This window comes from Vulpes vulpes, chromosome 8 (assembly GCF_048418805.1).
Source record: "Vulpes vulpes isolate BD-2025 chromosome 8, VulVul3, whole genome shotgun sequence".
Classification (NCBI taxonomy): domain Eukaryota; kingdom Metazoa; phylum Chordata; class Mammalia; order Carnivora; family Canidae; genus Vulpes; species Vulpes vulpes.
In genome coordinates this window covers 74,207,133-74,225,460 of record NC_132787.1, presented here as the reverse complement: position 1 = coordinate 74,225,460, position 18,328 = coordinate 74,207,133, and the positions used below count along the sequence as shown (strand labels likewise).

At 41.3% G+C, this 18,328-nt stretch overlaps 1 gene segment (V, D, J or C); it reads left to right on the top strand.

Moving 5' to 3' along the window:
- The first annotated feature begins 16,405 nt into the window (after positions 1-16,405).
- LOC140600051 (immunoglobulin kappa variable 2-30-like) lies at positions 16,406-17,236 on the top strand. The segment is given in 2 exon segments: positions 16,406-16,539; positions 16,905-17,236. Coding segments are annotated over 2 exon segments (381 nt in total).
- Positions 17,237-18,328: the final 1,092 nt, after the last annotated feature.

Below are 18,328 nucleotides of genomic sequence, written 5' to 3'. Positions count from 1 at the left end.
CTAGATTATTTATTTGTAAGAGTATCCCCCAGTGCTGAGCATTTACAAATATTTAGAAAAGGTGACCCATTTCAATCACAAGTCCCAGGAATCTACTCAACAGAACTGAAGTTGGGGATGCTCCCTCTGCTGGATGTCTTCATCTCAGTTCTCCTACAAAAAAAAAAGAAAAAAAAAAAAAAAAAAAGCTCGCCCCTAGGTGTCCATCGAAAGATGAATGGATAAAGAAACTGTGGTCTATGTATACACTGGAATATTACTCAGTCATTAGAAACCACAAATACCCACTGTTTGCTTCAACAGGGATGGAACTGGAGGGTATTATGCTGACTGAAATAAGTCATTCGGAGAAGGACAAACCTATATGGTCTCATTCATTTGGGGAAATAAAAAATAGTGAAGGGATGGAGGGGAAGGGAGAGAAAATGAGACGGAAATATCAGAGAGGGAAACAGAACATGAGAAACTCTTAACTCTGGGAAACGAACAAGGGGTAGTGTAAGGGGACGTGGGCAGGGGGATGGGGTGACTGGGTGACAGGCACTGAGGGGGGCACTTGATGCGATGAGAACTGGGTTATATGCTATATGTTGGAAAATTGAACTCCAATAAAAAAATTAAAAAAAAAACTAGCTCACCTTTTATCAGAAAGAACTTCCACTTGGGCTGGCCAGGACACAGGCTTCTGTGTTTGTCTCATCTTCACCAAATCACTGTGGTTTGAGCGTCTGGCTTGATAAAATTTGTAGGTCAACATCTACAGAATGTATAACAGCATCACACTTCCCACCCCACACACTCTGACCCCAGGATAATGGGCTCATAGTTGCACCAAAAAGAGAATCTTCTCAAGGTACACAAATCACACCTGACTTCCACTTTTTTTTTGGACCCAGATGAACAGCCTCTCGCACAGAGACAACAGTGCCATAAAACCCACCTGCAAAACTCCTTGCTAATTCAGTTGATGGTGCTTAGATTAGAGACCTCTAGAGCCCTGTTCCCCACCTGGACCTCACAGAGTTTCTGCTTACATTGCTTACAAATGCTATTCTTTCTGTGAAGTTGTAGTGTCCAGCTTTGCTGGGGTCAGTTTTATTGTCCAGGGTACAAAATAGAGTGTAAACATGTAGAGACACAGATTCCTGTTTGGAACTAAGAATACTTGTTCAGTGTACAGGTCATACTGGAAAATTTCATAGCCTTTACTGTCAAGAAAGAATTTTTCTAAGATTTTGCATTTTTGAGATATTTTAGATAATTTTAAGAAATTATGAGACAAGAAACCAAGCAGAAAAGACTTCTTAAGTTTTCATGTTAAGTTTTGTAGCAAATAATAATATTCCAAATTCAACATTATAAAGAATAATTTGGAAAAAATTTTTCAAAACAGATATACACTTAAAAAATGACAGATTAATAATTTGCAGCCATATATCCACACACTGAACTTTCACATTAAAAAATGTGTAATGTGATTCCTTTTTGTACTAGAGTTGACAAATAGTGTTAAATAATGTGTTTCTTCATTTAACATGGGTTATGAATATTTTGACACTCACCTTAACATTTATATTATTGTCTGGTAAATTCCTTTTTGTCTTTATTCTGATATTCTTCACTATTGTGGCTTATCTATCTGAAATCATTCACTAGCATCATTCATTAGGAAGGCAGGAATTTTCAAGAGGAAGATTCAGGATTCATTGGCTAGCTTAAAAGATGGATCAAGGAAGAAAGCATAAGAAAAGTAAATATTCTAATTTCTTAGTGACAACTAAGAAATGATGGTATTTGGTCTATTATACTCTTACTTCTATCTCAATTTGCCATGAGCACCTGAGACTCTCCACAGAGTTCAGAATTTGTTCTCCACACCACTGATACACAAGAGCTATTTAGCTCTCGGTACAAAATCTTACTCTTGGAAGATTTCCTAGGAGATACAGAGACTGAGCTTTTCTGCATAATCATGCCTGGAATTGTATATATTCAGTTATTTTTCAATTCAGTATGACTTTGGCTTTTAATTACCTGAGATTTGATAGAACTATAAACTCTATACTTTCATTTTCTCCAGGATTTTGTTTGAGGACAGTGACTTTAGTTGGGAGGTAATTTGAAGTTGACACAATTCTCACAAATGACTCAGTATGACATAACGTCAAGCAGACACATGAAGAATCATCAGGTTATGTCCCTGTTGTAATGAAGGGTCTCATCATACCACATGGCATGTGTGTGTCTATTGATCAACCAATCGATCTATCTTTATCTGGGGAAAGAGAGAGAAGTATGACAGGATACACTCCAAGCTGTAAAAAAGGGTTACCACAAATCATACTCATTGCTTGAAGCATAAAATTCTGTCAGTCTTCTTTCCTATTCTCTTAGTTCTCGTCCTGTGAGAGAATGTTCCTACTTCTCCGAGATTTTTGCTTTCATTTTCTCACAAAGCAAAATTCACAGGGTCCCAAGGTGACTTTATTTTAAATCATTATTAGACAGTCTTAAACCATCAGCCTGGAAACAGGAGACCCCACAGACCCTAGAACTAACCCCAGTTCTTCCTGTGATTTGGAGATCCTCCGCCACTCAGCTGCAGTTGGGAGTGTCAGCTGTTTCCCCTGGGACCTTAGCAGACAGGAATCCAAGCAGAAGGGCCATTCACCTGCCAGAAATGGACACACCTTCACGTCCCTGCTGGTTTCACAGAAGGGCAGGACTCTGAGCACTGTCTTCCCACAGATCCTGACTTTCTCAGTTCGATCCTCCTTCCTACTCAGGCAGTAAAGAATTTGTCTCTGTGAGCTTTCCTCCCAGCACAGAAGACCTTTTAAGCTACTACACTGGCAGCAGAGGGACCTGCACCTGCCTGTGCCTCTTTCCACTCTGCCACACCCACCAGGGGATTTGCATATTGTCCCCTGGGGAGGACCTTCCCTTGAAAGTCTGAGATAAAGGTCAGCTCTAGGCTTGTCTTTACTTACTAGGGCTCCTCAGCTCAGCTTCTCAAGATGAGGTTCCCTTCTCAGCTCCTGGGGCTGCTGATGCTCTGGATCCCAGGTAAGGACAGGGCGGGGATGAGGAAAGACATGGGGGCGTGGATGGTGAGCTCCCCTGGTGCTGTTTCTCTCCCTGTGTATTCTGTGCATGCGGGAGATTGCCCTCCAACAGGGGGAATTTAATTTTTAGACTGTGAGAATTAAGAAGAATCTAAAATATTTGATGAACAGTACTTTCGTGAGATGCTAAAGAAGAAAGAAGCCTCTCTTTGTCTTGCTATCTTTGGTTTTCCGGGATAATTGAATAGATTTAAAATATAAATCAAAATCAAAATATGATTTAGCCTAAAATATACAAAACCCAAAATGATCGAAATGCTTTATACTGTTTCTAACACAACTTGTACTTCTCTCTCATTATTTTAGGATCCAGTGGGGATATCGTCATGACGCAGACCCCACTGTCCCTGTCTGTCAGCCCAGGAGAGCCGGCCTCCATCTCCTGCAAGGCCAGTCAGAGCCTCCTGCACAGTAACGGGAACACCTATTTGTATTGGTTCCGACAGAAGCCAGGCCAGTCTCCACAACGCTTGATCTATAAGGTCTCCAACAGAGACCCTGGGGTCCCAGACAGGTTCAGTGGCAGTGGGTCAGGGACAGATTTCACCCTGAGAATCAGCAGAGTGCAGGCTGACGATACTGGAGTTTATTACTGCGGGCAAGGTACACAGTTTCCTCCCACAGTGGTTCAGCCCTGAACACAAACCTCTCTGTTTGGCCTGTCACCACTGCCCAATATGTTCCTTGAGAGGGGAGCAGACGCTGCAGAGTGTCTGAGTTGGCGTCAGTGCCAGATGTTGGAGAACCCAGGGCAGTAATGTGCAGCTGAGTGCTCTGGCCCATGTTACAGCCTCATCAGCTGCAGCAGCCTTCGCGGGGCAGAAGCAGCTCAAGAATGGGGGTGATGCAAGTGCTCTCTGAGCAACAGGCTGGAGGGAGCGCTCACTTGTATCTCATCCCCACCCCTCTCTCCTTGTTTTTGGTTATTACATTTAGAGAGCCTGAGAGTCAGAAAATTGAGGCATATTTGTGACAATCCAAGTCAAATACATTTTGACGCAAACAAAGTTTGTTATAGTTTTTTGACAGGAGATATTCAGTACCATTCAGTATTCATTTTTTTTCCCAGTCTCTGAATTTCTTCTTTCTCATTACACTAATTGCTCTAATACTGTGTTCTCTGGATAGCATTCTATATGTGCTATCCCCACAGGAAATATCGCTGAGAACAATTAGTACAATTGTTTGTTCAAGCACTTTATTTATTATACAAATAAACTTTGTAAATTCAAGCAGATATGAGGTCCTAATTCTGTTAAAAAGTAGTGATACACACACACACACACACACACACACACACACAACCCCACATACTTATTTATATACACTGGAATATTACTCTGCCATAAAAAAGACATCTTGTTATTTGCAACAACATGAAAAGTCATAGAGAGCCTAATGTTAAGTGAAATAAGTCAGACAAAGAATGACAGATACCATACGATTTCATTTATATGTAGAATCTAGAAACCAAACAAACAAACAAGAACCCCAAAACAGAAAGGCAAAAAGACCCATGAATACATAGAACACATTGGTGGTGGCAAGACGGAAAGAGGATGGGAGGAAGGAAAAAATTCATGAAGGAGAGCGGGAGGTATATGGAATGAACAAAAACTAGTCACACGGACGTAAGGTACAGCACAGGGAATATAATCAAGGATTTCGTAATAGCGTTGTGTAGGGATAGATGGTAATTACACTTGTGGTGATATAACATGACATAGACATGTCAAATCACACCTAAACGAACGTAGCACTGCGTTCCAAATATACTTCAATAACAAAACAACATACACACACAAAGAACTTAAATCAAGAAGTTTTATATTTGCCTCAATTACCTTTTCCTGAGACAAAACAAAGGAATTTCACAGTGGGTTCTGAGAATACAACACAACCTGAAAGATGTGGAGCATAGAATGTAATTCATATACCACAGCTAGAGTAGAGACTGGTGTGAAATTTTTTTCCCAAAACTAACATTTTAAGCCCAGTTAGCCTAAATACTCTTTTGGAAATGACAAATTTGGTACTATTTTCCAAAAACGGGTTTCAAGCACTAGACAAATACATTATTTTGGCAGAATGTGGTCTTATCTGAAAAGAATCTGAATTTCTATTCTGTAGAAATGCATGCTTTGTGTAGATCTCCATTAAAACAATGCTCAAAAATTTAATCTGTCCTTATTTAAAATCGTATCCATTACCTGTCCATTTCACCTATTCATCCCTCTTCCCCTCTACCCCTGGTAACCGCTCAACATTTTGCTGTTTCCATGGACAGTAGTTTATGCCTTTTTGAGCTGAATAATTTTTCATTGTCTGGATGCATCATAGTCTGTTTATCCATTCTCCTTGGGAAGAATATCTGAGTTACAACAAGGATCACACTTATGAAGAAATCTGTATATATGTTGGTGTGCAGGTTTTTCTGTAGACATCAGTTTTCAACTCCATAGGGTAAAACCAAAAAGTCTGATTGCTGAATTGTGTGATAAGACTATGTTTAGTTCTGTAAGAAAATGCCAAACTGTTTTCCAAAATGGCTGCTCCTTTTTTGCATTTCCAGCAGCAGGGAATGCCTGTTTGAGTCCCTCAACATGCTCACCTGCGTTTGGAGCTGTGTTCTAGATTTTGGCCACAACAATAAGTGTGGAGTAGCATCTTCGATTTGCATTTCCTTAACAACACACAATGTTGGAACATCTTTTCTGTGCCTTGTTTCACATCTGTCTTCTCCTTTCTGATGACTGTTCAGATCTTTTCCCATTTTTAATTGGATTATTTCCTATTGTTGAGTTTTAAGTATTCTTTTTAAATTTTAGGTAACAGCTTTTGTCATTGGTGTTTTTTTTTAAAGATTTTATTTATTTTTTCATGAAAGACACACAGAGACGAAGGCAGAGACGTAGGCAGAGGAGGAAGCAGGCTCCGGGCAGGGAGCCTGATGTGGGACTCGATCCTGAAACCGCAGATCAGGCCCTGACCAAGGGGCAGGTGCTCAACCGCTGAGCCACCCAGGTGCCCCATGTCATAGGTGTTTTTGCAAATATTATCTCCCAGTCTGTGATTTGTGTCCTTATACACTAGATAATGTCTCTCACAAAGTAATTGTACTTTTGCACCTGGTCTCCTATTTCATACATTAATAAAGAATATATTACTAAGTCACAATTTTTTTTCTACGGATTTTATTTATTTATTCATGAGAGACACAAAGAGGGAGAGAGGCAGAGACCCAGTCAGAGGGAGAAAGAAGCTCCATGCAGGAAGCCTGACTCCGGACTCGATCCCAAATCCTCAGGAACATGCCAGGAGCCGAAGGAGGCGCTAAACCACTGAGTCACCCGGGCAAGCCATGCAAAATTTTTAATGTTTAGATATTCATGTTTGAATATAATTCGTCTCCTTACTATTCCTATGGTTTTGTTTTATTTTTTATTTTTAAAAACATTTTTAAAGAGGGCATGATAGATCATATTTGACCTCACAGAGGTCCAAGCACAAAGACATTAGAAACACTTGCTTACGATAAGGACCTGGAAGACTTCCCCTCCACATCCCTACTTCTCACCCCCCAACTCTACTGCTACTGAAATTTTGTTCTTTGCAATAAAACTCTTCCTGCTTTTCTGACACAAGGAGATCTTGCCAGTCGCTGTCTTTGGGGGCTGGAGGGCGGGAGGACTTGAGGGTTCTGCTGCCACTTTACGCACTGAGAACTTGACACCATATGTAACTCTAAAGGCTGGAGAGAAAACACTGCGAAAATCATGGAGAGATATGGAAAATCAAGGACTGGTGGCTGGACCACCTTATAAGACAAGTCACTTGTGTGTAAAAGTTACACACAATTATCAGTGTGTGTAAAACCCTATAGCATTGTGCATTGCTGTCTCTTCTCGTTGGCTATTCTCAGTAAACATAGCCCTTTACTGAAATGTCGTTTCCTTGGACATTATTTATTTTTATGTGTTTGGTCAACCAAATTTTTTATTTATGAAAATATTGTAGAGTTGAGTTCCTCTTCATTTCTCCCCAACTATCCAGGTACATTGCATCATTACCTTCCCCCAGCACCACCAAGAATTGAGCCTGAGTGTGCTCATAGGTTGTGATTAATGAATCCTTGAGAACTTAGTTGCTGGGATAAGAGTGGAAGAGACAGTAAAGACTGTGGACAATTTCAGGTGTTCCAGTTTTTCTCCACATTCTTTTCTGGAATCCTCCTAATGATCAACCAGCTAGACTGCTTAACACAGAGTATAGTCTTTCCCTCAACCACTTGCTCTCTCCCTTCCATCTCTGCTTGTTTTCTCCTCCATCCAGCATTGACAGAGAGAGCAAAGCTCAGGTATTTTGCAGTTTCAGGCATTGTTCCAGCCTGGTCTTGACAGCAAAATACTGGAGCTTCAGGTAGAAATGTACTTTTCTTTTAGCCTGTCTGCTCCACCCGAATCTTTTATTTTCCTCTTCATTCCACATACGCATCCTGCTCTCCTGCCCAGATGAGGTTCACTGACACTGTTCTTTTTTTTTTTTTTAATAAATTAATTTTTTATTGGTGTTCAATTTACCAACATACAGAATAACACCCAGTGCTCATCCCATCAAGTATCCCCTCAGTGCCCGTCACCCATTCACCCCCACCCCCTGCCCTCCTCCCCTTCCACCACCCCTAGTTCATTTCCCAGAGTTAGGAGTCTTATATTCTGTCTCCCTGTCTGATATTTCCCACACATTTCTTCTCCCTTCCCTTATATTCCCTTTCACTATTATTTATATTCCCCAAATGAATGAGAACATACAATGTTTGTCCTTCTCCAATTGACTTACTTCACTCAGCATAATACCCTCCAGTTCCATCCACGTTGAAGCAAATGGTGGGTATTTGTCGTTTCTAATGGCTGAGTAATATTCCATTGTATACATAAACCACATCTTCTTTATCCATTCATCTTTCGATGGACACCGAGGCTCCTTCCACAGTTTGGCTATTGTTCTTTTTCATTAGTCTGAGAAAACTACAGATACATCTGAACTGTTCTTCAGACTCCTACAACTTACCACTTAACTTGATGAGAAGAGGAAGGTTTTGCCTCTTTTCTAAGTGTCATGGAAATGCTCAGAGTAGAACCTTAGTTGTGTCACTCTGTTGAGTCAAACTGTGGTGTTACCACTTGGATAGATTTTAGTAGTCATTTCAGTTCAGATGTGATGTGTGTGTGTGTGTGTGTGTGTGTGTGTGTGAGTGTTCTGGAGAAAGAATTAACTACTTCATAAATAATTTGGGACAGTGTGTCAAACCCATATGGGGAAAAATAAGTTCAATTGTCTTACATCATACACGAAACTAATTTTCAAAACATGACTTTAAACTGATAAAAGAAAATATTTAAAAAAAAAGAAAATATTGCAGAATATATTTAGATATGAGGACAGGGTAGGAAGATCAGATCCAAGAAAGCATATCTCACTCTCATTCTCTTTTCTTCTGATCATGGAAACGGTCCTAAGAGCAATAATTTCCAAACCCCTCTATTATACAATGATTACATCACTGTAAAACAAAACAAAATAATTTAAAACCACAATCTGGAGAACTTCCACACTAGTAGTTTATGGGAATTATCTGGGAGTAGCCACTGGGATATAAGGAAACAGCAGTCTGGAAATGACCTGGTACCTTGTTTTGGAGAGAAATATAAAGGGAGAAAACCAATATATTGGCACTAATCTTTAAGGAAAACCTAGAAAAATGCTGGTCCAGCAATTCTTTTTTTTTTTAATTTTTATTTATTTATGATAGTCACAGAGAGAGAGAGAGGTAGAGACGTAGGCAGAGGGAGAAGCAGGCTCCATGCACCGGGAGCCCGATGTGGGATTCGATCCCAGGTCTCCAGGATCACGCCCTGGGCCAAAGGCAGGCGCCAAACCGCTGCGCCACCCAGGGATCCCTGGACCAGCAATTCTAATAAAACCCCCATCTTCACAAAATCAGAGCATTGCCTCCAAAACCTGTGGAGGCAGCCTAGGGCAGCTAATCACCCTCAGAGGAGGTTTGTGTGAGAACTGCAGCTCTCTGGGACAAAGGTCAGTCCTGCAGATTGGAACATTTGCAGCCATATCAGGCTGACGTCCAGGCTGGGAAGAAATTTGCACTGTGTCCACTGTCTCTGAACCCACAGGGGACCCCAGAGTCAGAGTGAGAGTTAGATAGGATGCAAGGCTTTAGAACTTGCTTGAATTCTTAGAGCTGTCTCCTCTCTCAACATTCCTTAAAAGCAGCTCAGCAAGATGAGGACTCCGAAGGATGCCTGGGCAAAGCAGTTGCACTGGGAGCAGAAACTGCGCGGTCAGTACGCAGACATGTTCTTTTCCCGCTTTCACCTCAGCCACAGTATTGCATGTGGTTGAAAACACTTGTAGTCATTTCCTCCACAGGGACAACCTATCCAACATGACCTGGACACAGACACGATGGCTCCTCCCTGCCCCATTCTAGCTGCTACAATGTAGTCAGGGCCATCCTAGCAGTGGTTGGGAAGATCCTAGAGACAAGGGAATAAGATAACAAGAAATATATCCAGTGGTGTCATAATAGAAGATTCAAACAAGAGTCTAGTGCCTTGTTCCTTATTCTAAAGAAATTAGAGTGTCAAGCGTGAGTAAAGGACTGTGAGTCTCATCATTTGAATAGAAACACAGCCCACTTCTTTTGTTGGCTCCTATCATGTGGGGTATGTGGAAGAGGCTGTATATCCCCAGGCACACTAAGCTTCCACTCATAGAGGCCAGTCTGTGCTCCCGAATACGTTCTCCAGTGAAGGTTACCTCACGCATGATTTTCCTGTTGAACTATATATTCTAATGATTTTGTTTTCAAAATTGTCTCTCATTCCCACATTCACTATTTCAACAACAAAGAAAACAACATTCCTAGAATGGAAATGTGAACTAAGGAACTATGTAAATACAATCCAAATCAAAAAAGGAAGTTGGGATATTTTTCAACTATGCTGGTTTGCAGCTTTCTCTTAATAAAACAAAATTCAGGTGGCCATTTGAAACGGTGGACATGCTAAGCACTGTTAGTTGTTTAGAGAATCTTGCAATCTGTGCTTCAGTTAGAAACCAGTGCTCTAATTTCTGGAACATCAGAAAAATCTGGGCTGAATTAATTGTCCTAACGTATCTTCAGTCACTATAAGAGTAGCTGGATTTTCTCATGAGGATGGAAAAAAATAAAAGAAAAAGAAAAAAGTGAACTGGCTATCAATTTTCCAAATTTAACTGCCAGTATTGTGATTCTACAACCTGGCCTCAGAGAGTCTCTTGAGTTCCAGGCATGAATATGTGAGTCTCACCTGTCTTTGAGTCAGTTATGCTGAGCACATACCTGTACCACACGCAGCACATCTGCCTCCTGAGGCTGATGCCAAGTATTCTTGTCTCAACACAAGAAGGGGGTTGATGATCATAATAACCTCCCCTTGTCCTTAAAGGTAGGTCAATGGTAGACCTATCGTAGTTATCAAAGCAAGGTGAAAAGCCCTTTATGTGCTCCTTGGGTGGCAGTGGGTAAGAAGAAGGATATAAAGCTCCACCATAGAAAATGGAGAACTTGAGGGCTCTGATGACAGTACTTAAGGTACTTACATTTGCTGGCCATTAATAGTCACATTTTCCTGGTGGGGGTGGGTGGGCAGAAAAGGATCCTGGAAACTACTGAATTCTCTGTCCTCATTTAACAAGGATAAAGAAATCTCTAAGATTCACAGAATGACTTACCGTGGGTCATTTGGTAAAGCAACAGAATATGGACTACAGGAGACAGAATCTTTTAAAAGATGTTATATTCCAATATAATGAGGAGTCCATGTAAAATTTCCCTGTTTACTCACAAAAGATTACATTCACATGACTTTTGAACAATGTTTTCTTTCTCTTAAATGGACTTAGAAGCAGAAGTTTATTTCAAGGAAAAAGGGAGGAGGTTCAGAGTTCCCACTGAAGCAGAACTCACTCATTTCCTAACAAGAACTTATATAGTTCAATTAATCTTCTTCATTTTAGATACACCACTCATATTCCATACCTGATTTTTTCTAAAATACACAAACACATTTGTTACCAAAGAGACCTCAAAATGAGCAACGGGCATGGGACATCCATTTCCTCCTGGGCAGTCCAATGGGAAGGAGGGCTAAGAGTTAAAGTCCAGGTCTCTGCTATAAGAACTTCCCCAACAGCTCCTCTTGCCCTGGGCTGAGTGTCCCTTACAACACCCACTGCTAGGTGTGTTGGAGTATGTGATATTGGATTGGCTACCTTTGAGTAGGAACCCCAGGCCACCCAGTCTCTGAGGATGCTGGTCCTCCAGAATTCCTGATTTATGTCTGTGACATAGTAGAAAATTTAGAGATTGGTCTCTGCTCTCAGCCCCTGACAGAGCTCCGAAAACTCTTATAATATCCTAGAAGATAAAAGCTCTAGGAGCATCTTTTATGCTCACCAGAAAGACCAAGCCAAGATTAGAAACATGGAATTTGCTGCCCCAGTCCCCCATCTAGTGAGGGGAGAGGGGCTTGACACATAGATAATAACCGATCATGTCTAGGTAAGCAAGCCTCCACGAGTCTCAAGAGTGCAAGGTTTAGAGAGTGTCCACACGGATGAATAATCCACAGAGAGAAAGAGATGCACTCCATCTCCACGAGGACAGAAGCTGCTATACACAGGACCCTCCCAGACCTCACCCTATGTATCTCCATCTAGCTCTTCATCTGTATCTTTATCATATCCTTTAAGAAACTGGCAAACATAAATAGGTGTTTCTCTCAGTTCTGTGAGCTTCTCTAGTGAAGTAATCACCCCTGTGGAGGGAGGTAAGGGAACCCCTTCGTAAAAACGGTCAGGGGAGCAGTCCTTTCATCTCTCCCATTAGACAAGGATACTCCCGATGGTCTAGTCCTTCTAATGCTGGGGCCTCCAAGCCACCCTCTAGAGCCACAGGCAGCTGCTGTGGAGGATGAAGTATGGACATGGAAACCAACTGGGAGCAGACCCACACCCAAGAGTTGGGTCCTTGGAAAACTCCATCATGAAATTGCATTGGGTCGTCGACACAGCTGGTCAGGGACAGCCACCTGGCTTATATGGACTGGAGTTCCTTATCCTCCACCGGTGGTTCTTTGTGCCCAGTCTCTTCAAGAGTGGTGACACCTCCACAGTCTGCAGGGGTATTGGCATTCTCCTTTAATACACACATGGGATAGATATAGCCCCAAGATTGAAATCTTCCCTGAAACAAGAGAAACATCACTTTATTTCCCATAACAAAGTTAAAAACTTTCTCTAATATAAAACACATTTCTAGAGTAATTGGAAAAATAAAGTTACAGACTCTTCATATTTTCAATAAAGAGCAAAAATAAAACTGAAAATCAGGAAATCGGGGAGAAATTAGGAACCACTATGAAAAGGTCAGCTTCTCTGAAGGTGGAAGCATGAATAAAGCTACAGCAGGGGAGTAAGAGATGAAATCTTGGATAAGGGTGTGGCCCAGGTGCCCCAATTTGGCTCCTCTCTGGAGACCTACCAGCTCCGAGTCCCTCGGGGGGGTTGGCTTAGGCTTTAATTCTACTGCATCACGGCTCAACTCCCTCCTGTGCCCAATCAGACTTTCTCTTTCCAGAGATGCTGATCTCAAGAACATTCCCCAACCAGTGTCCCCATGCTACCTTCCACGTGAGCCTGCTTTCCAGGGAACGATGCCTGGGACCAGGCATGTCAGCGAGTAGCACAGGCCAGCTTGTCATACAAACCTTCATAGGCAGAAGGTGTACAATATCCACAATGTACAAGGACAGAATGTTGTCGGAAAGAGGCATCTGTGGCAGTAGATGCTTAAGCACATATTAGTAGAAATTAAGTCAATGTGCAGACTCTTAGTGTATTTTGTCTCTGTAACTGCAAAACTCTAGGTCAGGGGAGCTGAAGTCTAAAGTCACTGCTTCTGATTTAAGTCCTAGACCTAAGCCAGTTCAAAGTCTTAAGCTCATTGATTGAAGGGAAGGCCAGGTCTCAAACGAACGACACTAAAGTTCTGTCATAGATAATATAGAGAAAATCTTGCCTCCTTGTATTCCCTAAGGAACTCATGGATTGGGGCCTGAGCTCAGAATGCTCCCTCTCCTTCCTGATGAGAACATTCATAAATAGGGATCAGGGCTTTGAATTATCTAGATCTTGAAGCTCACATGATTGACTAGTAACTTATAAAGTCAGAAGTTCAGTATATTCACAGGTGTATGTGAGCTACCTATAAACTAGATTATTTATTTGTAAGAGTATCCCCCAGGGCTGAGCATTTACAAATATTTAGAAAAGGTGACCCATTTCAATCACAAGTCCCAGGAATCTACTCAACAGAACTGAAGTTGGGGATGCTCCCTCTGCTGGATGTCTTCATCTCAGTTCTCCTACAAAAAAAAAAAGAAAAAAAAAAAAAAAGCTCGCCCCTAGGTGTCCATCGAAAGATGAATGGATAAAGAAACTGTGGTCTATGTATACAATGGAATAATGGAATATTACTCAGCCATTAGAAACCACAAATACCCACTATTTGCTTCAACAGGGATGGAACTGGAGGGTATTATGCTGACTGAAATAAGTCATTCGGAGAAGGACAAACCTATATGGTCTCATTCATTTGCGGAAAATAAAAAATAGTGAAAGGGATGGAGGGGAAGGGAGAGAAAATGAGAGGGAAATATCAGAGAGGGAAACAGAACATGAGAAACTCCTAACTCTGGGAAACGAACAAGGGGTAGTGGAAGGGGACGTGGGCAGGGGGATGGGGTGACTGGGTGACAGGCACTGAGGGCGGCACTTGATGCGATGAGAACTGGGTTATATGCTATATGTTGGAAAATTGAACTCCAATAAAAAGAATTTAAAAAAAACAAGCTCGCCTTTTATCAGAAAGAACTTCCACTTGGGCTGGCCAGGACACAGGCTTCTGTGTTTGTCTCATCTTCACCAAATCACTGTGGTTTGAGCGTCTGTCTTGATAAAATTTGTAGGTCAACATCTACAGAATGTATAACAGCATCACACTTCCCACCCCACACACTCTGACCCCAGGATAATGGGCTCATAGTTGCACCAAAAAGAGAATCTTCTCAAGGTACACAAATCACACCTGACTTCCACTTTTTTGGACCCAGATGAACAGCCTCTCGCACAGAGACAACAGTGCCATAAAATCCACCTGCAAAACTCCTTGCTAATTCAGTTGATGGTGCTTAGATTAGAGACCTCTAGAGCCCTGTTCCCCACCTAGACCTCACAGAGTTTCTGCTTACATTGCTTACAAATGCTATTCTTTCTGTGAAGTTGTAGTGTCCAGCTTTGCTGGGGTCAGTTTTATTGTCCAGGGTACAAAATAGAGTGTAAGCATGTAGAGACACAGATTTCTGTTTGGAACTAAGAATACTTGTTCAGTGTACAGGTCATACTGGAAAATTTCATAGCCTTTACTGTCAAGAAAGAATTTTTCTAAGATTTTGCATTTTTGAGATATTTTAGATAATTTTAAGAAATTATGAGACAAGAAACCAAGCAGAAAAGACTTCTTAAGTTTTCATGTTAAGTTTTGTAGCAAATAATAATATTCCAAATTCAAACATTATAAAGAATAATTTGGAGAAAATTTTTCAAAACAGATATACACTTAAAAATGACAGATTAATAATTTGCAGCCATATATCCACACACTGAACTTTCACATTAAAAAATGTGTAATGTGATTCCTTTTTGTACTAGAGTTGACAAATAGTGTTAAATAATGTGTTTCTTCATTTAACATGGGTTATGAATATTTTGACACTCACCTTAACATTTATATTATTGTCTGGTAAATTCCTATTTGTCTTAATCCTGATATTCTTCACTATTGTGGCTTATCTATCTGAATTCATTCACTAGCATCATTCATTAGGAAGGCAGGAATTTTCAAGAGGAAGATTCAGGATGCATTGGCTAGCTTAAAAGATGGATCAAGGAAGAAAGCATAAGAAAAATAAATATTCTAATTTCTTAGTAACAACTAAGAAATTATGGTATTTGGACTATTATACTCTTACTTCTATCTCAATTTGCCATGAGCACCTGAGACTCTCCACAGAGTTCAGAATTTGTTCTCCACACCACTGATACACAAGAGCTATTTAGCTCTCAGTACAAAATCTTACTCTTGGAAGATTTCCTAGGAGATACAGAGACTGAGCTTTTCTGCATAATCATGCCTGGAATTGTATATATTCAGTTATTTTTCAATTCAGTATGACTTTGGCTTTTAATTACCTGAGATTCGATAGAACTATAAACTCTATACTTTCATTTTCTCCAGGATTTTGTTTGAGGACAGTGACTTTAGTTGGGAGGTAATCTGAAGTTGACACAATTCTCACAAATGACTCAATATGACATAACGTCAAGCAGACACATGAAGAATCATCAGGTTATGTCCCTGTTGTAATGAAGGGTCTCATATATACCACATGGCATGTGTGTGTCTATTGATCAATCAATCGATCTATCTTTATCTGGGGAAGGAGAGAGAAGTATGACAGGATACACTCCAAACTGTAAAAAAGGGTTACCACAAATCATACTCATTGCCTGAAGCATAAAATTCTGTCAGTCTTCTTTCCTATTCTCTTAGTTCTCGTCCTGTGAGAGAATGTTCCTACTTCTCCGAGATTTTTGCTTTCATTTTCTCACAAAGCAAAATTCACAGGGTCCCAAGGTGACTTTATTTTAAATCATTATTAGACAGTCTTAAACCATCAGACTGGAAACAGGAGACCCCACAGACCCTAGAACTAACCCCAGTTCTTCCTGTGATTTGGAGATCCTCCGCCACTCAGCTGCAGTTGGGAGTGTCGCTGTTTCCCCTGGGACCTTAGTAGACAGGAATCCAAGCAGGAGGGCCATTCACCTGCCAGAAATGGACACTGGCCACTACACCTTCACGTCTCTGCTGGTTTCACAGAAGGGCAGCACTCTGAGCACTGTCTTCCCACAGATCCTGACTTTCTCAGTTCGATCCTCCTTCCTACTCAGGCAGTAAAGAATTTGTCTCTGTTAGCTTTCCTTCCAGCACAGAAGACCTTTTAAGCTACTACACTGGCAGCAGAGGGACCTGCACCTGCCTGTGCCTCTTTCCACTCTGCCACACCCACCAGGGGATTTGCATATTGTCCCCTGGGGAGGACCTTCCCTTGAAAGTCTGAGATAAAGGTCAGCTCTAGGCTTGTCTTTACTTACTAGGGCTCCTCAGCTCAGCTTCTCAAGATGAGGTTCCTTTCTCAGCTCCTGGGGCTGCTGATGCTCTGGATCCCAGGTAAGGACAGGGCGGGGATGAGGAAAGACATGGGGGTGCGGATGGTGAGCTCCCCTGGTGCTGTTTCTCTCCCTGTGTATTCTGTGCATGTGGGAGATTGCCCTCCAACAGGGGGAATTTAACTTTTAGACTGTGAGAATTAAGAAGAATCTAAAATATTTGATGAACAGTACTTTAGTGAGATGCTAAAAAAGAAAGAAGCCTCTCTGTGTCTTGCTATCTTGGGTTTTCCATGATAATTGAATAGTTTTAAAATATAAATCAAAATCAAAATATGATTTAGCCTAAAATATACAAAACCCAAAATGATTGAAATGTCTTATACTGTTTCTAACACAACTTGTACTTCTCTCTCATTATTTTAGGATCCAGTGGGGATATCGTCATGACGCAGACCCCACTGTCCCTGTCTGTCAGCCCTGGAGAGACGGCCTCCATCTCCTGCAAGGCCAGTCAGAGCCTCCTGCACAGTGATGGAAACACCTATTTGAATTGGTTCCGACAGAAGCCAGGCCAGTCTCCACAGCGCTTGATCTATAAGGTCTCCAACAGAGACCCTGGGGTCCCAGACAGGTTCAGTGGCAGCGGGTCAGGGACAGATTTCACCCTGAGAATCAGCAGAGTGGAGGCTGACGATGTTGGAGTTTATTACTGCATGCAAGGTACACAGCTTCCTCCCACAGTGGTTCAGCCCTGAACACAAACCTCTCTGTTTGGCCTGTCACCAGTCTGTAAATGTGTTCCTTGAGTGGGGAGCAGGCGCTGCAGAGTGTCTGAGTTGGTGTCAGTGCCAGATGTTGGAGAACTCAGGGCAATAATGTGCAGCTGAGAGCTCTGGCCCATGTTACAGCCCCATGAGCTGCAGCAGCCTTCGCGGGGCAGAAGCAGCTCAAGAATGGAGGTGATGCAAGTGCTCTCTGAGCAACAGGCTGGAGGGAGAGCTCACTTTATATCTTCCCCACCCCTCTCTCCTTGTGTTTGGTTATTACATTTAGAGGGCCTGAGAGTCAGAAAATTGAGGCATATTTGTGACAATCCAAGTCAAATACATTTTGACGCAAACAAAGTTTGTTATAGTTTTTTGACAGGAGATATTCAGTACAATTCAGTATTCATTTTTTTTCCCAGTCTCTGAATTTCTTCTTTCTCATTACACTAATTGCTCTAATACTGTGTTCTCTGGATAGCATTCTATATGTGCTATCCCCACAGGAAATATCGCTGAGAACAATTAGTACAATTGTTTGTTCAAGCACTTTATTTATTATACAAATAAACTTTGTAAATTCAAGCAGATATGAGGTCCTCATTCTGTTAAAAAGTAGTGATACACACACACACACACACCACATACTTATTTATATACACTGGAATATTACTCTGCCATAAAAAAGACATCTTGTTATTTGCAACAACATGAAAAGTCATAGAGAGTCTAATGTTAAGTGAAATAAGTCAAAGAAAGACAGATACCATACGATTTCATTTATATGTAGAATGTAGAAACCAAACAAACAAACAAGAACCCCAGAACAGAAAGGCCAAAAGACCCATAAATACATAGAACACATTGGTGGTGGCAAGACGGAAAGAGGATGGGAGGAAGGAAAAAATTCATGAAGGAGAGCGGGAGGTATATGGAATGGACAAAAACTAGTCACACGGACGAAAGGTACAGCACAGGGAATATAATCAAGGATTTCGTAATAGCGTTGTGTAGGGATAGATGGTAATTACACTTGTGGTGATATAACATGACATAGACATGTCAAATCACACCTAAACGAAC